Consider the following 13,186-nt stretch of genomic DNA (forward strand, 5'->3'; position numbering starts at 1 on the left):
AGTCAATTATTCCTAGACAAGCAGGGATCACAAATCTGACCTTCTGCTGGTCATTATCAGATACGCAGTACCCTATTCTCGTGTCTCTATATCCGTCTTTCTCCCTTTTTATATTGCCGAGTGGGTTCCGCTTGTCTTCCCCACTTCCGAACATGCAGGCGGAAATGCTCGCCAGCGACGACAGCCCAGCACGGAAGATGCGTAAAGTCACCCGCGCTTGCGATGCATGTAAGAGAAAGAAGAAGGCCTGTACCGGAAATCTCCCCTGTAGACCTTGTCTGAAACGCCAGGAGGTCTGTACATACAACTCTACCTATAATCGCGGCGTGGCCGTGAGCCCACCTCCGTCCTCGCATACGATACAACAACATCATGCACCCCTAAGAGGAACAACAGACAGCAATTCACAAGACAGCCGTCTATCATTCGCCTCCCCAGTCACCTACACCTCGCCAGACACTACACGCCCGGCAACCTACCACGATGCCACCACCTCCGTGATTTCTCCACCATCCAAAACGAACACAAGGTATCACGATCATGAGCCCGAGATCCAACGGACGGAGGTTGCGGATCGATACTGGGGGCCAACCTCGGCCCACTCCTTCTTAGATCGAGCTGCGTTGGGATTGCCAACGCCTCCCTCAAATGCGATCAGGGCTTCGGATGATCCAAGTCACGACCGAACCACATCCATCTTCCAATTTGGGGATCGTGTAGTCCCAGAAACAAGCGTGACAGAGTTCCAATGGCCGGACTTAGAGACGGCGGAAGCTCTAGTTCATCGATACTTCGAGTTTGCGTCGCCCACGCACCGGGTTCTGCACCAGCAGACGGTTGAGAATATGGTCCAGCGCCTGTACCAGCGCGGACGACCGGACGGCGAACAGATTAGCGGAGTGACGGCTGTCTGTCAAGCCATTCTCCTGATGGTTTTTAGCACCGCCACCATGTTCAAGATGGATGCCAAAGGCGGTATGACAGATGCAGATGAAAATGGCTGGCAGACCAGTGAAATGTATTTCACGAAGGCAGACCATCTACTATCAAAGGAAAGTGGTGCACCCAGATTAGAATCGGTGCAGGTCAGGTTCTTAATGGTTCTCTATCTGCTAAGCTCATCACGGGCGCATCGGGCGTGGTTCACTTTAGGGACCACCATTCAACTGATCATGGCCCTCGGCCTTCACAGCAGACGGCGGAATAGGGAAACTGCCGAAGTTAGTCTGATCCAGCAGGAATGCCAGCGTCGCGTCGTCTGGTGTTCGTATACGTTGGACAAGTATCTGAGCTTGATGTTGGGTACACCGCGTCTGTGGCATGATGATGACTTGGACGAGAGATTACCAGCCCGTGCGAACGACGAAGATATCTCCCCTGATCGTATCTTGCCACCAACACGAGACTGTGTGATGGATGCGGCTATATTCCATGCCCTACTCGCCCGCGTGCTCTCTCAAGCCGCCAAGGAGCCGTACGTGGTGGCTGGCATCACCGACCGTGAGGAAATCAATACGATCCGAGTGTTGTGCGAGCGAGTCGCGGAATGGCAGGCAGAGTTGCCCCCATTCTTATCCGGAGTCATTCACTCAAGTAGCCTGATCCCCTTATTCAAGCGACAGCTGACGGTGCTGCAATTGGCGCGATATCATGCCCTGATGTTCATCACTCGGCCACTATTGCTGCGGAATTATGGCCAGATTTGGACGGATCGAGAGGCTAGCTACGTTCAATATCTTCGAGTGTGTCTGACCGCAGCGAAGGATACAGTTGAGCTGATCACCACTTTTGCCCGGGATAACCAGCTTTTTCCCGCGTTTTGGTACTCGCAGTATATAGCCTTCAACGCCTTGTCCATTATCTACATTTACTTGATCCAAGTACAGAGTAACCGAATTCTACCGTTGAGCCAGACCAACGTCGCGACAGAGGGTGGTCTGAACGATGGATTTGGCTTTGATGAGTCAACTCTCTACGTCCTGGCGGAGACTGCACAGTATCATCTAACGCATGCGACGGCCAGGAATGCACCGTCCTGGAAGTACGGGACTATTCTGCAGAGTCTACGGCGAGAGCTTGAGCGGTTAGGAGCGCCGTGCGACCCTGTCGCAACGAATATGCCTCCGGAGCATCAAGGAGAGCCGAGAATACAGAGTAGGAACCTGAATGATACAGACTTAGGAGCTACGATCCCTCCTTCTCAGCCTGAGCCTCACTACCATGAACCCTTCCCTATTGACGCGCAGACCCTTCCATTGTTCGATACTTTCACGCTAGACAATGACTTGATCCTGGATCTGTGGTCGCAATTAGATAGTTTACCAATCAGTGCGTACCCTGCCTATTCTTGACATCCCGCAAGCTAACAGTGGTCCTTATAGCTATGCCTGGATAGCCTGACTCTAAGTCCGTCATATATGACGGTTGACAAGAAGGAGGTTCGCCTAACGTTCGATCCTGGGCTGCCAAACAGAGCAGATGAGCACCAGAAATCAAGCTCCAACTACTCCCGGAGTGGGTCTACATGATGGACATCCTAAAATAATCAAGAAAGACTGATGACACTAAAGCAAAGCTTGATGTATATTCATAGGTGACGTATTATTATGGAGGACACCAAAGCCCCCCTTTGCAATACCCAAATACCTTTTGCGACTGTCTAGAATATGTATTTGTAGCGTATTTGGCCATCGTCTTCCTCCGCCTTTCGCGCGTTAGTGTTCAGCCAGTGGAGATAAACAGCCAACAGAATTGAAAAGCAAACACCTCCTGCAGCAAAGCTAGACAGGATAATCCCCCCCGGCCGATACTGCGGCGAGTCCTTGGTCGGGAAGAAATACGATCCATAGATGTTCGATGAGTTCCCAAAGAAATTAACCATAGCGTAAACGATTGCTCTCTTCGTCCGGGTTCGAGGAATAGTACTTGCGATCCAGGCTTGAACCACATTGAATGCGCTATAAGACCCCATGCACATAAGGAACATACCAATATAACGGACCGCTGTTGCTTGGGAGCTGATGACCATCACGTTGCCCACAATATCAATGCACAGCGGCCATACTATGAGAATGGCTCGGTAGTTCGTCCGATTGGCAATGAAAGAGTTTCCAAGGGCACTGATAAAGCCAAAGACATACACTGGCGCCGTGATAAGCAGTGTAACGATCTTTCCGAAGCCGAGGGTTTCCACGATGCTCTATACACAATCCATCAACAAGGGTTTAGCGACAAGAAACTACTGGGAGGACTTACAGGGAAGAAGTATGTCCAGGTTTGGGAAGTCAGCTGGCAGATCTGTATCAAAACCAATACCCACACTTTAGGATCAGTCACCGCATCCCACAAGCCCTGTTTGATGGACCCATTCTCGTCGACCTCATTGTTTGTTGCCACGGCCAGACGCCACTCTGCAAAGCGCTGCTCCTGCTCCGTTAACCACTTTCGCTGGCCGGAACGAGGAAAGTCAGGGAGCAAAACTACTGCCAGCATTCCAGCTACCATAGTGCCAGCGCCTTCGATAATGAACAACCATCTGACAAAGAATGGTGAGCTAATGGAACCACGACCACCCATGATATGCTTGAGCTTACCTCCATCCTGCTAGCCCACCTTTGCCATCCAAGCCACTGAGGATACCAGCGGCCAGCATGCCTCCAAACCCATTTGCAACGGTATTTCCACAGTATACAATTGCAACACGTACAGCAAGCTCCGAGGCCTTGTACCATGAGCTCATTAACAACCTAGACATCATGTAAGCAGGAGAGATAACAGCCGTCATCAAATAGGAATGAACATACAAAGCACCAGGAAAGAAGGGAGATTCAGCAAAGCCGAGAAAGATTCGCACGCATAGGATTCCAGCATAGTTCTTCGTTGCTGCCATGCAGATGGAGATCCCACCCCACACGAAAATGGCGGCAGGGATATAGCGCGACGGCTTCACGCGGGTGAGGATAATGTTGCTAGGAACTTGGCCAAGGAGATATCCAACGAACTGGACACGTCGGTCGAGTTAGTCTTGAATGGAACACGGAGTTTGTATCTACTCTTACCATTAAGGCCACAGCTGTCTGGTACTGGGTGTCAGAAAGACCCAAATCTTCTTGTAGCCCTCCCAAGCGGGCATTGGCAATGTTTGATCGGTCAAGAATGTTAAAGATAAACAGCAAGAACAGCGCGGGGATTAGGTGAAGATCGATCTTGCGCACCACTGTTTTAATCAGTATTGTAAAATAAAATCCGATCAAATGGTCTCACATCGTCTTTCCAACTTCAAAGCTTCCTCGTCCGAAAGTCCCTCGAATTGGATAACTTCGGGGCTTAGTGGCTTAACAGCGCTCTCTACATGGGAAGAAGATGATTTTGAATCTATGTCTGCCATTGTGAATTAATAGTCCTTCCCTATTCCGTCTCTGGTCTGGTTACAAGGGGTATGGTACAGTTTGACAGAATGTCAAGGAATCAAGAGAGGACAGACTCCAAATTAGAAAGATTTCGTTCTTCCAAAGCGGCTGGTTCAGGTTGATATAAGAAAGGCTTCTCCGCATACACTGTCCCCACCCACAACCCTCGACTACCCCAGGTTTATGACACGGCCATTCCATATGATAGTGGCCTACGGGAAATGGTCGGATATGCACATCCTCTTCTTAGATCCATCTCAATGTGGACAAATGGCATTTCATAGAGACGCGAGGCCTACGGAGAGACTCCGAGCCTAGTCAACAAGACTGGCCAAGCATACATCGTGGAGGATCGGCTGCAGTTGAAAAGCTTTTGACCATCAAGCTTCCACAGCCTCTCCTTGGCTGAGAACCACTGCACGAAACAGGCCGGATAGAGTTTTACCCGTGCAGTTGCCGAGGTTCTCCTTATCCCTCCTGTCACCATAAAGAAATACATCTTAGCTAACTCTTAGTATCCGGTATCATGCAGCGGACGAAAATATCTCGTTCGGAGAAGGAAAATGTCATAGGCGTACATGACTTTTCCGCTATTCTTTTCCGCTTGACTTGTCGGAAGGCGGAATTCTCCACTTCCCTATTTGGAACCCTGGGGATTAAAGATGTCTGGGGATTGCTTTACTGATTGAGTATTTATCAAGCAAGCTCACTGTTGTCAATTAGGTACATTGACTCACGACCTCCCTCACTCTCTCCCTCGACGATACGCTTTTTGTATTACAATGTCACTGTCTACGCACTTTACGCTCAACACCGGAGCCAAAATCCCTGCGGTAGGGTTCGGCACATGGCAGGCCAAACCCCTCGAGGTTGAGAATGCCGTGGAAGTCGCGCTGAAGCAAGGATACCGACACATTGACTGCGCTGCTATATATCGCAATGAGTCGGAAGTTGGTAACGGAATTCGCAAGTCTGGGGTTCCTCGGGAGGAAATCTTCATTACCGGAAAGCTCTGGAATACGAAACATGCGCCGGAGGATGTCGAGCCTGCTTTGGACAAGACGCTTAAGGATCTCGGTGTTAACTATCTTGATTTATATTTGATGCACTGGCCCTGGTGAGACGCCCTCGTCCCAATGGTGAATCGTACAATGAACTCCCCCAAGTCTAACACGGACATAGTGCTTTCAAATCCGGTGACAAGTGGTTTCCCCTAAATGAAGACGGCGTATTCGAGCTAGCAGATGTCGACTATATCACTACCTACAAAGCCATGGAGAAATTGCTATCGACAGGCAAGGTCCGCGCCATTGGTGTGTCCAACTTCAACGTTCGTCGCTTGGAAGAGCTCCTTAGCCAGGTTTCTGTCGTTCCAGCCGCCAATCAGATCGAAGCGCATCCTTACCTGCAACAACCGGACCTCCTTCGTTTCTGCCAAGGGAAGGGAATTATTGTGGAGGCATACTCACCCCTGGGCAACAACCAGACCGGAGAGCCCCGTACGGTTGATGACCCATTGGTGTACAGCATTGCCGGAGAACTTAGCATGGACCCTGGTCCACTGTTGGCTAGCTGGGGGGTCCAACGTGGGACTGTGGTCCTGTCCAAGAGTGTCACGCCGTCTCGTATTGCGGCCAACCTGCAAGTCAAGCAATTACCGGAGGATGCGTTTGCCCGTCTTTCTTCCCTGGAACGCCACAAGCGCTTCAACTTCCCCGCTTTCTGGGGCTACGATATCTTCGAAGAAGTGGGCGAGGAGGCTGTCCGCAAAGCGGCGCTGGAGGCGGGTCCTGTGAACAAGACCAAGTTTACTGTATAAACGGGGTGTTGGTGATATTGGGCTTTTTCTTCATAAAATCCACCGGCATGGATGTTTTCTTAAGAGTCTGGAGTTTGCCAGTCATTTTCAGGCTTGTACACAAAATTAAATAGAAGGACAATGCATGAAACTAAGTGAAAGATTTTCAAACTATCGTACAGGAAATTAAGCGGTAACCCATAAAGTCAAATCATATGCACGCTGCTTATACGCAACCCCTAAGTTTACCAACCACCAGGGCCTCCCGGACCAGGAGGACCTCCACCGGGGCCATCTGGTCCACCCGGAGGCCCATCAGGACCACAGCAATCGCCGCAGAAGCAGCAACAGCAGCAGCAACTGTTCGCAGTCTCGTTAGTCTTCTACGGCAGGTAACATATTGATAGGATGATTGCTCACTCGTCATCAGGTCCACCACCACCGCGCAGCTGTAATTGCATATCTTCCGTGGGTGTCTGTTACAATTAGGCAGTCAGTTAACCATAATCGCACATCAAACTAGACTCGTCCAAACGTACGGGTTGATGGGCGACAACATTTTCAGTTGTCGGGGCGGCTGGACTCTGGGGTTGAGTCATGGTCAAAGTATTGGGATCCCATGTGGGTTGAGCATTCTCCGAGCTCTCTGTTTTCGATGTGCTAAACCAACTAAAGAGACCTTGGCCGAACATGATGTTGTCTGTTTGTGATTGTACTAGCTGTTCCTTTGTTCCTGGCCTTGTAGCAGGGGGAGTGGCCGGTCTTAAGAAGGAAGCGTCAAGCAAACTCCACTCTCGATCATCGCCGATGGATAAAGTCTTAGACTAGGCAACTGCTTATTGTGTTGCGAGATTTGGGACGACGTTATCTCGTAGCTGAAGCTTTCTCCACTATGTGGATCCGAAGCCTCCTCGAACTTACGTATACCTCGAGCTGTAGAGCTCGGACGAGATCCGCCGCAGTCCATGAACCTACTAACCAAAGAAGAAATAACTAGGAGAAAAGTAGAGCAGGGTGAAAATATACATGAAAGAGAACACAAGAAATACTTGTATTTGAATGCAAAAAGTAGCAGTGCAAGGAGGTCATTCCCAGCGCAAGGCTTGAAACTTGCGCAGAGAAGTACGCGAACACACGGATCTACACTAACGCTACCAACGTTATCCGTAGTTCTAGGAGCCAATAGCTTGACAATAGGTTTGTGGCGTCAGGGCCAATGAAGACCACTCAGAGTCTTAAACACTAACACACTATCGCACTCCGGCGAGGATTCACACCGCAATTAGATGGCATACCCCTTCGCCACGAAGGATTCGTGGAAGCTAAAATAGAACCAGAGAGCATAGTAGTGGCACTAGTTTGCACATCGAAAATAGAACACATTTATTGCCGAAATTTCAAGGAGAAAGGCAGAGATCGACTGAATCTGATAGAGAAAAAGCCCATATCTCCGAGACTAGCCGGTTCTGGTAATGGAGCAATACTTTCCCGCTGAATAAGACAGAGCAACCAATCATGACCATCAGAACGGCCACCAGCCCCATAGGGTTTTTGCAGATTCTATTGTAGCGATTGTGGCGTACCGCTAAAGAAAGGAGAAGCAGTAGAATAGAGTCACTTCTATCCAGTAGTGGTACTAGTAGTCGTAGATCACTCCTGGCATAAGGGTTAAAGATTCCGAAGCGGCAATGGTATAGAAATGTGCAACTAGCCTTCTCTAAGAATAAGACTATCAACTTTATCCGACTTCCATGTTAATCACCCACGGCACTAGGAAAATATATATACATCTTCAAGTCTAGCAAGTTCCAACAACATCGACTGCTGCATGATACTTCGTTGGATCATAAGGCAATACAGACGGGTAAATACGAATTTTAATGAAGCAAGGGATGCATTTAACAATGTTGTCTTGGAGTACATAAGCGGATACCTGATAATAGCATGCGAGACTGTGTCTGACCCCAGATGAATCAACCCATAGGAATATTTGATAGAATGATATAATTTAAGCCATGATTTACCTATGCTATAGAGTATCTGCCATTCGTCTAATATCTTAGCAATAGGAGAAACACAGATCAACTATTGTCGGATTATCTTACAAGCAGCCTCGGAACAGTTCTCCCGACAGTTATCTGCCACGACTCATACAAATGCCGACCGGAGGACGGACATAAACCCGAATAGCGGCAGCTAAGAGCCGAGGAAATATTTCGTCAATCAGCTTGTCTGGAGAACCGATCCCCTTGGCGGATGATGCTGTGTGGGGATTTCCGCTCACAACGCGGAAACGAGGCGGAAAAGCAGCGACCCCAAGTCGACGGGGTATACGAGGTACTCCAACGAAACTATGCAACGGTCCTCGTGAGATTTCTGTCGGAGCACCTGAACAGACCCCGCATCTTTGCCATTCTTTCAGACGTGGGACATTAAGTGGTGTTTCAGACTGTGGGGTGGGCGGAATTCTTCCCCAGCTATAAACCCTCAAGGCTGCGCAACTGTAAACACAGCGAGATCAAGATAGTCAACTGAGTTAATCCTGTTACCATGGCCTGCACAGCGCCATCGCTGCCGGTACTATCCTCACCGGCCACTTCAGAGGCTGCATCTGCTTCCCCGGAAGTCTCTTCCCCCGTCACGTCAAACGACGAGTACGATGAGCCGGAGCGCGAGATCTACACAATCCATGACCTCCTGCTCACGCGAGCCAACGGGAAAACAGCCGATGAACCTATTGTCGCATACCCTTCCAAGGACATTGACTATGTGTACTACACTCCTCGTCAGGTACGCACCCCACCTATCCCGCGCGGTCTGGAGACACCATAGAACTCAACCCAAGGCTGACCTGGGATCACAGTTACATGACTATGTGGAGGCTGCAGCTATCCACTATGCGGAGCTAGTTCCCCAGCGTCGGTCATCAGAGGATCCTGTGCAGGTTGTAGGCTTACTTGGTCCCTCTGATTCTGAATATCTCGTCACATTGATGGCCATTTCGAGACTGGGGCACACGGTACTGTTGCTTTCGACGCGCATCGCTGAGGATGCCTATGTCAGCTTGGTCGACGCTACCAAAGCCTCCTTTCTCATCGCTCAGGACGGTTTCAAGGCTATGGCGGACAACGTAAGCAGAAGGACGGGGGTTACGGTGCAGCCGGTCTTAAGACGCGAAGACTATGACAGCTCCACCACCGGCAAGCTGGTCCTTGACGAGACCAAATTCGATGGACCGTCGGAGTCAAAGAATGTGTGCTGGATCATCCATTCGAGTGGCTCGACAGGACACCCTAAACCGATCTACCAAACTCATGCTGGTGCTTTGAAGAATTACGCCAATAATTTTGGCCTCAAGGGATTTATCACCCTGCCTCTCTTTCATGCCCACGGCATCAGTTGTCTTTTCCGAGCAATTCACTCGCAGAAGCTAATTTACATGTACAATGCAAAGCTACCATTGACGGCCTCTTACTTATTATCCACCCTGCAGGGACACCCTGATATTCAAGTGCTCTATGCCGTTCCATATGCCTTGAAACTCCTTTCTGAATCAGAACAGGGCCTCGAGTCCTTGGCACGGATGGAGCTGGTCATGTTTGGGGGCTCGTCCTGTCCCAAGCCAATTGGCGACACTCTCGTGAAAAATGGGACTTTACTAGTTTCCCATTATGGAACCACTGAAACCGGACAACTGATGACATCCTTCCGAGAGCGCTCAGACCTGGACTGGGATTATGTTCGACCGGGTCCCTCCTTGCTGCCATATATCCGATGGGAAGAGCGATTCCCTGGCATCTACGAACTGTCGGTCCTAGAGGGTTGGCCATCGAAGGTGGCGAGCAACCGCCCCGATGGATCCTATGCGACCAAAGATCTATTCGAGAAGCATCCGACCAAGCCCAATGCCTGGCGTTACTACGCTCGACTGGACGATACACTTGTGCTGGAGAATGGTGAAAAGGCTAACCCTCTCATTATTGAAGGTGTGGCTCGTAATCATCCGGACGTGGGCGAGGCGATTGCTTTTGGTGCCAACAAGGATCGCTTAGGACTGTTCCTAGTCCGTGCAGCCAATGCTCTGAGCAAGACCGACGAAGAGATCATTGATGCGGTCTTTCCGGCCATCGAAAAGTGCAATGCGGACTCCCCATCCTATGCTCACATCTCGCGTGATATGATCCAAGTCCTCCCTTCTGATACGGTATATCGAGCAACAGACAAGGGCACCGTCATTCGCTCTGCATTCTATCGCGATTTCAATGAACAGATTGAACAGGTCTATGAACTGGGGGATGCCACGGGTGATCGAGTCCTTGAGGGAACCGAGTTGAACATGTTTCTCCGAGAAAGCTTGCTAGAAGTGGCCCCAACGATCAATTCGGCTGTGTTGGATGATACCACCGACGTGTTCAGTCTTGGTGTGGACAGCTTACAGTCGATTCGCTTACGCAAAATAATCACCAAGACGCTCAACGTCGGCGGCCAAAGACTATCCCAGAACTTCGTCTTTGAACATCCCTCTATTCAACGCATGGCAGATGAGATCACCCGGCTCCGTCTGGGGCTCGATGCAGACAAAGAGATTCCCATCGAGGAACAGATGTCGCAGCTGATTGACAAGTATAGCAACAATTTCAAGGCGCATATCCCAGTACGTCAAACAGTTAATGGGGAGCGCATCGCTGTTACTGGGGCTACCGGCTCGCTGGGTGCCCACCTCGTTGCCCAACTGGTTCAGATGGAACAGGTTCATACCGTCTTTTGCTTGGTTCGGGCAAATTCTGCGCACGATGCCCTTCGCAGAGTGCGCCAAAGCCTTTACGACCGCGGTCTTTTATACAGCTTAAGTCCGCCTGATGAACGCAAGATTGTCGCTTTGCCCGCACAACTCTCCAACACATCTCGCCTCGGATTGGATGAACCCACTTACAAGCAGTTAACTCAGTCACTTACTGCGGTGATCCACTGTGCTTGGTCTGTCAATTTCAACTGGTCTCTGGGCAGCTTCGAGGATAGCTGCATTGCTGCGACTCGCAATCTGCTCGACCTATGTCTGGATGCACAGGCGCCTATGCCCGCAAGATTCTCCTTCTGCTCGTCTGTAAGCACAGTGGCTCGGACCCCTGGCCACTGGGTACCGGAAGAGCTGCCTGAGTCTTTATCATACGCCCAAGGCATGGGCTACGCGCAGTCTAAGCTAGTGACAGAGCACATCGTCAACCGCGCCGCGCAACACACCAACATCGCTGCCCGAGTCTTACGTGTGGGTCAAATTGTTGCGGATACCGTGCATGGCATCTGGAATGCTACAGAGGCTATTCCGATGATCCTCCAGACGGCGAAGACCATCAAAGCTCTTCCCGAGCTAGACGATATTCTCTCCTGGACCCCGGTTGATGTCATCGCAACCAGCGTCGTTGAACTCACCTTGGGAACGAACGTAGCGAACATCGTCAACCTGACCAATCCCACACTCAGCCATTGGACTCGCGACTTGCTTCCGTTTCTGAAAACCGCTGGGCTAGAATTTGAGCAACTGCCCCAGCGCGAGTGGTTGAATCGTTTGCGTCAATCTAACCCAGACCCAGCCGCAAATCCTCCAATAAAGCTGATCGAGTTTTTTGCCAGCAAGTACGACAATGACCGGCCTAGTCGAGTCCTCCTCTACGACACAAAGAAGGCGCAGGCCGGTGCACCAGCTCTGCGCCAAGCGGGAGGACTCAACGCACAATTCGTATCGCGGTTCATGGCGCATTTCCAAAACCAATGCTGGTCAAACAAGGACACAACATCTATCTCCAAGAAGTCCCGCGAGGTTATCTTCCTGGCAGGTCCCTGCGGCTGCGGGAAAAGTACCGCTGCACAAGCATTGGCGCAACGATTCAGCATACTCATTATTGAAGGCGACGATCTCCACTCTCCAGCGTCTCGACAGCGGATGGCCAACAATATTCCTCTCACCGATAGCGACCGGTGGGACTGGCTGGCTCATATTCGTGGAGCGGTGATGGATCGACTTCAACACTCAGCAGCACCAGCAGTCGTGGTAACCTGCTCGGCACTCCGGACTATCTACCGTGATGAACTACGACGCTTGTCGCGACTATTTGATTTCCCCGTCAATGTTACTTTCCTTATGTTGTCGATCAAGGATCGAGCGCAGCTGAAGGACCGTCTCATTGCCCGATCTGCTAAGGAGGGTCATTATATGAGCTCCGCCATGGTCGACTCGCAGTTGGATACCTTGGAGAGTCCGTCTGGGTCTGAAGGTGATGTGATTTTACTAGATTCTGATGAACCGATGGAGAAGATGCTTGAGGGAGTACAGGATGTTGTTCAAGGGCTTCTGGATGTATGATCGGTTTTTCTTGACATTAGGGTGTTTTAGCGTAATGTTGTTATTGTTGTTTTTGGGTTTCTTTTTTTCATCCATTCGTTTAGATGTCAATAGAGGAATGAATCTATATGCCTATACTTGCTAAATTTTAATATATCCCTTTGAGCAAGTGCAACAGGACTTCTTGAACAATACTTGCAGTCGGAAGGTCAGACCTAAATGAATGCTGACCAAAGCGGAGGGCCTCGTTCATTGCCTGTTTCTTCTTGTTCGGCCTTTACTTGAATCAAGGCTAGCCAGCCTCTATCTATCATAGCCAGTACATGCGTAGTAAGGTACCCTGCTAGGGACTGGTAAAGATAACCGCATAATAGATCATGATCGAATTTCGGAAAACAACCATCGTATTTATAGTGTATTGCGAATGTTGAAATATTCACGCTTGCCCTAGAACGAAAGCCAACTCCGACATGCGACATCCCTCACAGCGTGTACTTGAATAGAGGAGACTTGTCACCCATCGCCAACAGCTCATCGTCACTGTATCGCTCTCTGATCTCCGCTTCAGATTCCTTTGCCTTCCTCCGGTTGGCGTAGATATATGAAAGCTCTAGCAGAAGCGCTACGATCAATCCAGAG

General features: G+C 50.1%; 5 protein-coding genes across 5 annotated transcripts; 3 read left to right on the forward strand and 2 right to left on the reverse strand.

Annotated features, from left to right (window-relative positions):
* Positions 1–152: 152 nt before the first annotated feature.
* Positions 153–2,351, forward strand: AO090009000029 (Zn(II)2Cys6 transcription factor; the record flags this gene model as incomplete). The annotated part of the gene is made up of 1 exon (XM_023235181.1): positions 153–2,351. One exon carries the CDS (start codon positions 153–155, stop codon positions 2,349–2,351), a length of 2,199 nt encoding a protein of 732 aa, XP_023088488.1.
* Positions 2,352–2,659: 308 nt separating this feature from the next.
* AO090009000030 (uncharacterized protein) lies at positions 2,660–4,387 on the reverse strand (the record flags this gene model as incomplete). Its single annotated transcript, XM_001816502.1, has 6 exons — positions 2,660–3,199; positions 3,256–3,535; positions 3,594–3,746; positions 3,804–4,000; positions 4,059–4,216; positions 4,264–4,387. 6 exons carry the CDS (start codon positions 4,385–4,387, stop codon positions 2,660–2,662), a joined length of 1,452 nt encoding a protein of 483 aa, XP_001816554.1.
* An 804-nt stretch (positions 4,388–5,191) lies between these two features.
* On the forward strand, positions 5,192–6,228 carry AO090009000031 (uncharacterized protein; the record flags this gene model as incomplete). Its single annotated transcript, XM_001816503.1, has 2 exons — positions 5,192–5,526; positions 5,592–6,228. The coding sequence occupies 2 exons, from the start codon at positions 5,192–5,194 to the stop codon at positions 6,226–6,228; spliced, it is 972 nt and encodes a 323-aa protein (XP_001816555.1).
* A 224-nt stretch (positions 6,229–6,452) lies between these two features.
* AO090009000032 (uncharacterized protein) lies at positions 6,453–6,899 on the reverse strand (the record flags this gene model as incomplete). Its single annotated transcript, XM_001816504.1, has 3 exons — positions 6,453–6,567; positions 6,628–6,683; positions 6,747–6,899. The coding sequence occupies 3 exons, from the start codon at positions 6,897–6,899 to the stop codon at positions 6,453–6,455; spliced, it is 324 nt and encodes a 107-aa protein (XP_001816556.1).
* Positions 6,900–9,646: 2,747 nt separating this feature from the next.
* AO090009000033 (uncharacterized protein) lies at positions 9,647–12,568 on the forward strand (the record flags this gene model as incomplete). Its single annotated transcript, XM_001816505.3, has 1 exon — positions 9,647–12,568. The coding sequence occupies one exon, from the start codon at positions 9,647–9,649 to the stop codon at positions 12,566–12,568; it is 2,922 nt and encodes a 973-aa protein (XP_001816557.3).
* Between the last annotated feature and the right edge of the window lie 618 nt (positions 12,569–13,186).

The sequence above is a fragment of the Aspergillus oryzae genome, chromosome 1 (assembly GCF_000184455.2).
Source record: "Aspergillus oryzae RIB40 DNA, chromosome 1".
NCBI lineage: Eukaryota > Fungi > Ascomycota > Eurotiomycetes > Eurotiales > Aspergillaceae > Aspergillus > Aspergillus oryzae.